We start from the raw sequence: 10791 nt of genomic DNA, 5'->3' as shown, positions 1-10791 counted from the left end.
AAGGTATTGCAGGGTAAATTCACTATAGAAAACATGAATAAAACAGTTAGCGACATAATTTTCTATACAAGCTTCTTAACCAAATATGTATATTGCAGCGTGCAGACTGAGAATATCTGAATATATGTATTTGTTCAGTTAATAAAACGAATAACCGTTTTTCCAACATAATTGATAAAACCGGATATAGATAACCATATTCATGTTCATTTCATTCTAAAGCCCAATGCTACATACGCTACTTTATTTTGGAATATATTTATTATGTATAGATAAGTCTTTTCCATCATATGTAATGCCCTCGTAGAAGAACTTCCGATTTGAGCGGCATTGAGGACCACATCTGGTAGAGCCACAACTACGGCACTCATACCAGCAACCTTCACATTCTTTATTTAAGCAGTCGCCTGAAATTAATCAAAATTGTTAAATATCAACTGTTTTTTGGATGGAAACAAATCCACAACTATGTGGATAAAATGTATACATATTGATAAACATTATTAATTTCCTTATATGTATTCAGCTATTTTGGATTATTGACACCCCAGTCAGTATGTACTTATGTTTTTGATGTACTCACAAATGTCTAGACCATTGATGCGAATATTTCCATATTCATCATATGCGCTATTTTTTCCAATGTATTGCGCTTTCTTCTTTCCTTTTCTTTTATTTTTTTCTGAGTCTGTTCTTTCGTTAGCACTAGAGATCTCTATTCTGCTACGCCTCTGTCGCAGGTTGCGACCTATAGAATAGTCAGGATCAATGTATGAACTCATTACTTTTTGAGCATAACTAACAAAATTATATGACCGCGCATTAATATTACAAAATACCGTATTTTAGTATTAAAATCTCACGCCTAGAACTCACTTGTACGTATGTGCGTCAAACTAGCGTCGGTGACTTAGCGGCAATGGGGGAACGGTGGAATTTGGAACTAGGGGCCAATTTTTATAACCTTGCAGAGGGTATAATGATTTCAGTCAGAAGTTTCCAAAGCAGTGAAGGGGACGTTTGCGACCCCATAAATTATATATTCTTGATCAGCGTCTCTAGACGAGTCCCTCTAGCCATGTCCGTCTGTCCGTCCGTCTATCCGTCTGTCTTTCCGTTTCTACGCAAGCCAGTCTCTCAGTTTCAAAGCTATCGGGCTGAAACTTTCCAAAAATCTTCTTTCTTTCGGTGTTTTTTTAACATATAACCTCGTACGCTTGAAAATATAGTCGTCCGATTTCGATAAAATTTAATTCGAAACTCAGAATTAAATGAAAAATATTATATCCAGGCTTAGAAAGTTATATGTTATAAAACACCAAAGATATAATTTTTTCATATTATTTTTCCACTAATTTTCCGATTATTCCTATGGCAGGTTATAAAAATCGGGTCCCGACAATTTTGTTTATTGCTTCCCTCTCAGAGGTTGTAGAAACAGGCACAGTAAATTGGGCGTTAATTCAAGCTTCTTGTATCATTGAGCTAAAGCCGTCAGTTTTTGAAAAAATCGCTTAACAGTGAGTAATAACCTAATGCAAGGTCAGTGAAAAATCCTAATGATAAAGCCGTCCATTTTTGGAGAAAATTGCTTTTCAGTGGCGGAAGAAATTAGTTAAAAAGTGCCGTCATATTAAATTTTGAACCAGATAGTTCCAAGACATGAACGCCTAATGTGGGAAAAAAATGATGTTTCCCCGCTATCTATATTTTTAATTAACTAGACTGTCACAGACGTTTTATTACTTAAATTTACTATATAACTAAAGCGGTTCGGAGAAGGAAAAGACGTGGCTTTTCATTCATCCAGGCCAATTCAGCCAAGACCTTTGCCACAAAAGGTTTTTATAGATATGTATATCGCCAAGTGCCAGGTTACGACACTGGTTGCTTGTTCTCCAGCCCTCGTGCGGGAGCTGCCAGCCTGTGAAACGATTTCCCCGTTACTTTAAAGGGCGGCTCAGGAAGACAAATAAAATTAAGGCAAATAAAACAGATAATATATCTTATTAATCCTAACTGAAGCGTTCCTCAAGTGTAAGTATCCTTTCGCTTACGTACATAAGTAGGATAAATGTTATTTACAATTATTTTCATTGCAGCTCAAAACGTAAATGCAGTGTCCAGCTGTTTAACAAAAGCGAAGTAAACGCAAGCAAGTCTTATTTAGAATTTATTGCATTAAATGTTTTTCGATTTTCAGACGACAAGAAGATTAAGTCGAGTCTCTCGACTATCAGATACCCGTTACTCAGTTTAAGGGAGCAAAAGGATAATGAGCAGAAAAGCGATATTTTAGGGCGCCACCTACCGGCTTTTCCAGTAGATGTTATGTAAGGGGTCGATAGGTCAATACCTACAAAGACACATACATTTCAAATTTTGTTTCTATCATAAAAACTGCAAGTGCTAAACATTTTTGCGGATTGTGATCGTTAGAGTGGGCGTGGCACCACGCTGAAACAAACTTGCAGAAGCCCAGGAATCTGCACGCCAAGTATGAATATTCTAGCTCTTATACTTTCCAAGATCTCAGCGTTCATACGGACGGACCGACAGACGGACAGACATACATGTCTAGATCGACTCGGCTAGTGATTCTTTATGGGGTCGAAAAGTTTCTTTTTGCCTGTTACATACCTTCTGAAGAATCTAGTATACCCTTTTACTTTACGAGAAACGGGTATAAAAATATAAGTTGGTCCCATGTTCCCAGATTCTGGGCGAAAGAACCACCAGTAATTCGATCACGGACGAGTTCTCCACCACCATCTACTTGACAGCTAATGCTGAGCTAAAGTACGCTGAAGGGAAGATGAGAAATGGCCACCTGCTAAGGGACAACTAGAGTTGTCAGAATGCTTACTGCCTTCCTTTAGTGTCAGTGGTACAAGTGCGTTGCCATCCAGGTTCCAACTCTGTCAAGGTCTTGATCTATGAAATCTTCGGTAACACTACTAAGATTAAGAATTTTCGACTAGTAAAACTTTTAGCTGATCTGAGCACCAGGCCTTAGGAGATTTCAGTATTTGATGTCTCCAACTATAATTTGCTCTGTTCGGTTTCGCTTATACATATTGTAGTAGTTTTTAAATAAAATCACAAGAGGCGTATTAGGTTTGTTGATAAAAGTATCGATTATGTTTTATAAAACTTATTTACTGATATCGTTACATTTTATTTATATATGATGGACGTGGATGCACTTCGAACAGTACAAGCAAGTAGCCCAACGACACCAAGCACGTACTTGATATGCGCGGGGCCCTTTTATCAATTTGGGGAAAAAAGTTCGCGAGGCAGATACATAAAACAGAGACGGGTAACAAATGAAAATAAAAGGCACAACTAAGAATGATGCAAATGAGTTAAAATATTAGTTTTTAATACCGGCATAGAAGTTAAAATGCAAATTAAATGATAAAGGTTATTGTAGTTATTACATAAAACGCGAAAGGGCTCGTGCAGACAAAAATTTGATGTACATCGTGGCAGATTTAGAGGATAATAATTTCGTGTTAGTCTAACAAGAACATTGAATGTTAGGCGGCTTAAAAGAAATGCAGAATCAAAATAGTACCAAGCATTGTTCTACGATTTAAAAGTGTAGGAAAATTAAGCAATTGTAATCTACTCGGGTGGGATGGTTGCCTTACGTTTTGATCCCAGTTCAAACTGCGCAGGGCAAATAATTTTTTTTGTACCAACTCAATACGGTCGATGTGCTCTTGATATTGTGGACTCCAAACCGACGAACAATATTTCAAAATAGGACGTCCAAGGGAGGTAAATAATAATTTGGTCGTATAAGGCTCATCAAATTCCTATGACCAACGCTTTATAAGCCCAAGAACACTCATGGCTTTGTTAACAGTGAACATGATGTGGCAGTCAAATTTAAGTTTAGGGTTCAGAGAAACACCTAAATCGTTAACTGAAGTAAAGTGGCGTATTTGAAGTGAAGTGGCGTATTTTTAAGAAAGTAACTGATAAACGTAGTAAATCTTAACAACATCAACATACATTAGTACATGAGAATGTGTTATGATTGAGAGAAGATCGTTAATAAACAAAGTAAATAGCAAAGAGCCCGTTAACTGAATAACGTCATAACGCTGAATTTTAGGCAGTTCAAATTTAATAATTTGTACTCACATCATCCATGAAAACAATCAATATCCGACTGTAAGTTAAATCCCGACGCTATATCATTATATGATAAACAAAGCTTAACATCATCAGCATACATTATTACACGAGAATGTGTTATGATTGAGGGAAGATCGTTAATAAACAAAGTAAACAGCAAAGGGCAAAAATGACTACCCTGAGGTACTCCAGATTAAAAGCACAAGAGACACAGCATCAAATCATAAGCTTTCTAACAGATACAAAAATCTAGAATCCCTCATAATCATAGTCCAGTGATTTTTGTGCGAGTGTTCTGTGTGTATTTATTTACAAAGATAAGCCTAACAATTGTGCTAGTAATTCTAAATAGATCTCCCAGTAACGGGTACGTGGTAATAGTTATTTTAACTTTTCTATTAGATTTGTTTAATCCCATAGCTTTGTTTTTGTAACATACGCTCCTAAACTTGCTAAAACTCTTTGACTCTCTCTCAAACTCCCTCGCTCTATTTTATAACTGTAACCTGCTCTCTATGCACCCGCTGAATTTCTAGTATACTTTTTCGGTGCTATTTTCCGCAACTCTCTCTCTTGCTTGATTTACTTTGTATTTGTTCGTACTGAAAGTTGTTAGTGTTGAACAAGCCACGCTCAGTCGATAGAATATTTTTTCTCTCTCTGGTGCTCTCTTACGTTTTGATAAATTTTCGCGATCTCGCGCTCTTATTTTTTTTTTTGTTTTTGTGTTTTGTGCTTTTGTGATTTTTGAATTTGATCCCAGTGGGTATTTTTGATATTTTATTTCATTTGTTTGTCTTATAATGGCCCTTGTCTGTTCTAAGAAAAACTGCACACTTGCGTCTTCTACGAAAGACCCCTTTATTTTTTGCTGGCTCTGCGATTCGATGATGCACGTCAAATGTGCAGGAATCACCGGCAGAGTTAAAGATTTTATTGATCTTAACTCTGGTCTTATGTGGTCATATGGTTCCTGCAAGGAAATGGTGGTTGAGATGAGCGGCTTTATGAAGCAGACTCGAGACAGCCTGTTGAATATCTCGGGTGCTTTTAGGCAACTCAATGAGGGGTTCAATACCGTCTGTGCCCAGTTTAATAATAAAAAATTATTAACAGAGTCGCCTAAACGCAAAAAAGCCAGCTTAACCACCGGTAATACCACCATGGAATCCAACCCAAATCCGAACTTGGTAGCAGCAGTTCCTGTCGACACAGGGTTAAGCGAACCAACTGTGCGTATGGACACAGCTAGCTCGAGTGTAGCCCATGTTTCCGGACTAAAAGCTTCTGTACTGGCTAAGTCAAAGAAATCAGTGCCGACCGTTCCTATAGGTACTGTAGGCACCGATCCTGGATCTCAGCCTAGTGAGGTTCAGACTGCGGCTGGGGAGCGTAAGAAACTTTCAGTTATCCCACAAACGAAGCAATTATTTGTTTCTAGATTCATTCCAGATACCACATCTAAGGATGTTCTGGAATTTAAACGTGAAAAATTCCCATCCGAAGATTTTGCAGTTGAACAATTTCGATTTTCATATGCTCGTAGGATATCTTCTTTTAAAATATTTGCTCCGCCTGACATTTTTAATGTTTTACTTTCTGAAAGCTTTTGGCTTAATGATGGTTTAGTAATTAAAGAATTTGTCCCAAATAAACCGAGAACAAATAACAGGCCCTCCACTGTGTCAAAAAACTAAAAAGTTTAATGTTGGCGTATCAAAATGTTAGGGGATTAAATATGAAGCTACCCAAGCTTTATGCTGACTCCTCTGCATTTACAGAAGATATTTTAGCTTTTACGGAAACCTGGCTGAAACCAGGGATTTCCGACTCTGAAGTTCTGGGTAATAACTTTAATACTTATATTACCGATCGCCACTCACGTAGGGGGGCGGTGTCCTGATTGCCGTTACCTCTAGCCTTACATCTGAAATAATTCTTCTTCATATACCCAATGAAATTGAATTTCTAAGTGTAAAAGTTTCTTTGCAATCGTTATCTGTTTTTGTTACATGTTCTTATATTCCACCTGGCTCTGACCTAGTAATTTATGAGCACCATCTGTCTGCAATCAAATCTGTTTTATCCCTTCTTTCTAACAGAGGTACCTTTTGATTGTTTTATGTGACTTTAACCTACCTGATATTTCTTGGTCTCCTCCTACTGACTCATTTGTCGCTATGCCATTATCCGCCCATGATTTTGTGGATGGCCTTTTAGAATTATCGTTACAGCAAGTAAGCTTTATAAAAAATTCTTTAAGAAGTGATTAGATATTGTGTTTGTTTCAGAACCGTCTGAAATCACAGTATGTAGAATTGACGGTCTTGTTGTACCTGAAGACCCATATCATCCTACTATGGAACTGACAATTTGCCTCCCCTGCTCTGATACCCTCTCTCCTTTAGTTTCTCCAACTAAAATAAGATGTTTTCGTAAATGTAACTATAATAAACTTAACGATATGATTTCTCATTATAATTGGACAGACTTGTACAATTGTACAGACATTGAAAGTGCCACTGAACTATTCTATACAGTCTTAAATACGTTTTTTCTGGGTTTCTTTCAAACCTAAACAGACCTCCTTGGTCTACCAATCCGCTTCAAAGACTTAAAAACCTTAAATATAACACTTATATAAAGTATAATAAATCGGGTAGACCAGCAGATTTTTCGAAATATGTTGTGGCTCGAACAGATTTTAATGTTCTCAACAGTCATTGCTACTCTATGTATCTAAATCGATGTCAATTTGAATTTTCAAACGATCCGAAACAGTTTTACAATTTTGTTAATACCAAGCGTAAGGCATCGGCATTGCCTTCATCGGTACGTCTAAGCTCAATGGAGGCATCGACGGATTCAGAAATTGCTGATTTATTTGCTGAGTTTTTCCAAACTACTTATAGTTCGACAGCTTGGTCAAATTCTAACTACCCTAATCCATTAAATAGGGCAAATTGTATTTTCTCCCCTGTAATCACCGAAAGCTCTCTCGTAAGAGATTTAGCAACAACAACGCCAACATTTTCTCCCGGTCCACATGGACTTCCTGGATGTGTACTTAAGTTTTGTGCGTCAAGTATTTGTAAACCGATTCTTAAACTTTTTAATTTGTCTATTTCATCATCAGTTTTTCCTTCTATCTGGAAGGACTCTTTTAATATTCCACTCCATAAAAAAGGTGCGAAGGCAGATGCCCAAAATTAAATTGTCTGCAATTCCTAAAGCATTTGAATTTCCGCGCTTATATCACCGTGTAAGCATGGTTTTGTTAAGCGAAGATCGACCACCACCAACCTTCTTGAATTGTCATCTATTGTAATAAATGGGTTTATTTAGTAAAGCCTTTGACTCCGTTAACCACACACTTCTTTTATTTAAATTAGATCAGCTTGGGTTTCCTGGTAATCTATTATCTTGGATTTCAAGTTACTTGAATGATAGGACTCAGAGGGTTATATTCAAGAATGCTGTTTCAAAATTGATCTACGTGACATCTGGAGTGCCTCAGGGTAGTCATTTGGGCCCTTTGCTATTTACTTTGTTTATTAACGATCTTCCCTCAATCATAACACATTCTCGTGTAATAATGTATGCTGATGATGTTAAGCTTTGTTTATCATATAATGATATAGCGTCGGGATTTAACTTACAGTCGGATATTGATTGTTTTCATGGATGGTGTGAGTACAACCTATTAAATTTGAACTGCCTAAAATGCAACGTTATGACGTTATTCAGTTAACGGTTTAGGTGTTCTTCTGGACCCTAAACTTAAATTTGACTGCCACATTATGTCCACTGTGAACAAAGCGTTGGTCAAAAGAATTTGATGACCCTTATACGACCAAATTATTATTTACCTCCCCTGTCTGTCCTATTTTGGAATATTGTTCATCGGTTTGGGGTCCAAAATATCAAGTGCACATCGACCGTATTGAGTCGGTACAAAAAAATTTCTTTTATTTGCCCTGCGTAGTTTGAACTGGGATCAAAACGTAAGGCTTCCTTCCTACGAGAGTAGATTACAATTGCTTAATTTACCTACACTTGTAAATCGTAGAACAATGCTTGGTACTATTTTTATACAATATCTTATAAGAGGTGACATTAATTTTGCAGAACTTTTAAGCCGCCTAACATTCAACGTTCCCGTTAGACTAACACGAAATTATTATCCTCTAAATTTGCCACGATGTACATCAAATTTTTGTTTGCACGAGCCCTTTCGCGTTCTATGAAATAACTATAATAAACTTTATCATTTAATTTGCATTTCAACATCTATCCCGCTATTAAAAACTAATATTTGAACTCATTTGCTTAATTCTTAGTTAGGCTTTATATTTTCATTTGTGTTTCGTCACTATTTGTTTTATGTATGTATCTTCCCCGCGAACTCGCATTATTGCCCAAATTGATAAAAGGGCCCCGCGCGTAACAAGCACGTGCTTGGTGTCGTTGGGCCACTTGTTTGTGCTGTTCGAAGTGCATCAACGTCCATATATAAGTGAATTGGAGAATTGCTAGCCATAAGATCTCGAAGAAACACGATCGTCCAATTAAACATAAGTACTTTTATTGAAACCCAGCAACTCAAGCAATAAAAAATAAAAAAAACTCATAGAACTATCGTTGTTCGCTTACAGCTCGTTAAAAGCAGTCGAAGAAAAAGAACAAGGAATGTAGTTTGCGTAGATTGCAGCTGACCGAGCATTCAGGTCAAGATGCATGCCCGGTATCCCGAATGGGTAAAGTATTTACCATTCGTGAGGCAAATATACAATTACACTAGACCTGAAAAGTGCTACTGAAAGATACCGAATGATAAAAGTATTAAACAATACACACAACAATAAACAAATTTTACTGTACCAGGTCACGGACTGTTTCAGTGGAATGTAATCCCTTTCGGATTAAACACAGCCCAACCCACTTTCCGAAGAGACCGCTGGATGATACAGTGGTCATTGGACATACGAAACCGAAACACCTTAAGAAACTGTAAGAAGTTATAAGACGACTTCGCAAGGCAAGCTTCAGGATAAGCACGTAGAAATCTCATTTCTTCAAAGAAGAAGAAGAATATAAGTTGGTCACTTAGTCAGCGCAAGAGGGATACACACTGAACAGGAAAAGATAGCCACAATCCTGAACATGCCAAATTCAATTCGCCAAGGAAAGCACGGTCAATATCATTTTTACACTTTGAATTCAATCATACAACTGCCAAAACTGACTGTTTTAGATAGACAGACGGGGATGACTAGATCTACTCCGCTAGTGATCCCTTTTAGTTATACACTTATTGTGTAAAATATAGTCATTGTAATGAATATACGCACATAAAATAACAACAATTATTTATAACGATATTAAATTCAAATTTGCTTTTACTATTATATTTCATTCGTTTCTTCTTTTTTTTTCTTTTTAGAATTTGGGGTTTATTGTTTTCTTTACATTATCCTACATATTTGTCATATAGCTTTACGGGCTATACAGCTATCAGAGAAGGGTTCCTCTCAATTTTAATGTATTTTATATATAAAAAGTGTTTTTTTTTAATATAATATTAGGGATATTTCCGTTCTTGGCTGCACCAGTTGGTGGTCGCCGGTTGGCTCGCTGATGCTCCTTCGCTGGCATAAGGGGCAGCCTGCCCTCACACTCACTCAGGTGCAGGTGCTTTGATGTTATTTTTTCATGGTTATCTTAATTACTGAGTGAGCTGGAGTTATTGGCTTTATTTTTATAAGACTTGAATTTATAAAATTAAGTTCTTCTTGTAATTTTTGGGCTGTTGCCCATGGGGGTTGGTGGTTGTTTTTAAATAACAGCCACTTTATGTAAGCCATGCTTTTGATAATTTTATCGCTTTGCCATAACTCCATCCATTTGCGGGTTTTAAAACAAGCTGGCGCTGCGCAAGAAGCCCAGGAATCTGCATACCAGGTCTGACTTGTCCAGCTTTTATAATTTCCGAAATCTTAGCGTTCATACGGACATGCCTAGATCGACTCGTCTAGTGATTCTGATCAATAATGGAGTTATTGGTTTTATTTATATAAGACTTGAATTGATAAAATTAAGTTATTCTTGTAATTTTTGGGCTGTTGCCCATGGGGGTTGGTAGTTGTTTCTTAAATACTAGCCACTTTATGTGAGCTACGCTTTTGATAATTTGTTTTATCACGCCCCTTCGTTTCGCCAAAACTCCATCCATTCGCAAGTTTTAAAATAATCTAGCGCTAGCCCAGCAATCTGCATACCAAGTCTGACATGTCTAGCTTTTTTAATTTCCGAGATCTTAGCGTTCATACGGACAGACGGGCATGGCTAGATCGACTCGGCTAGTGATCCTGATCCAGAATATACATACTTTATGGGGTCGGAATCGCTTCTTCTACCTGTTACCTGCTTTTTTATACGAATAAGTAGCTTTAATAAGTGGAATCTGAGGTTTTGGTTTAAATCATAATCAGTGTGCTTGCTATCAGAGGGACTCCTATCGTTTTACTGCATTTCACAATATTGTGACCCCTCGCTATCTTCTGAGAATGTCCATGAGAAAGTGCAAGTGCATACCCACGAACTCGAGTATCACCCCCTACCCTCGAGTCCTTGTGTGTGTGA

The 10791-nt window shown here is 37.2% G+C and overlaps 1 protein-coding gene and 1 long non-coding RNA gene across 4 annotated transcripts; one reads left to right on the top strand and one right to left on the bottom strand.

Annotated features, from left to right (window-relative positions):
- Positions 1-205: 205 nt before the first annotated feature.
- LOC108021984 (ARL14 effector protein) lies at positions 206-813 on the bottom strand. The gene is made up of 2 exons (XM_017090824.3): positions 584-813; positions 206-407 (listed from the first exon to the last, which is right to left on the bottom strand). The coding sequence occupies exons 1-2, from the start codon at positions 780-782 to the stop codon at positions 244-246; spliced, it is 363 nt and encodes a 120-aa protein (XP_016946313.1). The 5' UTR covers positions 783-813; the 3' UTR covers positions 206-243.
- Positions 814-861: 48 nt separating this feature from the next.
- LOC108021983 (uncharacterized) lies at positions 862-9559 on the top strand. 3 transcript variants are annotated; one of them, XR_007765180.1, is made up of 4 exons: positions 862-2037; positions 2103-2145; positions 2204-2333; positions 8805-9559. It is a non-coding gene; the product is annotated as an uncharacterized LOC108021983 (long non-coding RNA). The 3 variants fall into 3 exon arrangements; XR_007765179.1 differs by having other exon boundaries at positions 2204-2497; XR_001768025.3 differs by having other exon boundaries at positions 2204-9559.
- The last annotated feature ends 1232 nt before the right edge of the window (positions 9560-10791 follow it).

The sequence above is a fragment of the Drosophila biarmipes genome, unplaced genomic scaffold, assembly GCF_025231255.1.
Source record: "Drosophila biarmipes strain raj3 unplaced genomic scaffold, RU_DBia_V1.1 ptg000009l, whole genome shotgun sequence".
Classification (NCBI taxonomy): domain Eukaryota; kingdom Metazoa; phylum Arthropoda; class Insecta; order Diptera; family Drosophilidae; genus Drosophila; species Drosophila biarmipes.
The sequence above is the reverse complement of the archived record's forward strand: the minus strand, read 5'-3'. Positions and strand labels throughout refer to the sequence as shown.

Bases quoted from the DNA above. Each gene is read 5' to 3' on its own strand.
- LOC108021984 (XM_017090824.3), bottom strand. From the start codon at position 782: ATGAGTTCATACATTGATCCTGACTATTCTATAGGTCGCAACCTGCGA. The intron at 408-583 runs GTGAGTACATCA...GATTAATTTCAG, and splicing joins CATCAATGGTCTAGACATTT to GCGACTGCTTAAATAAAGAA.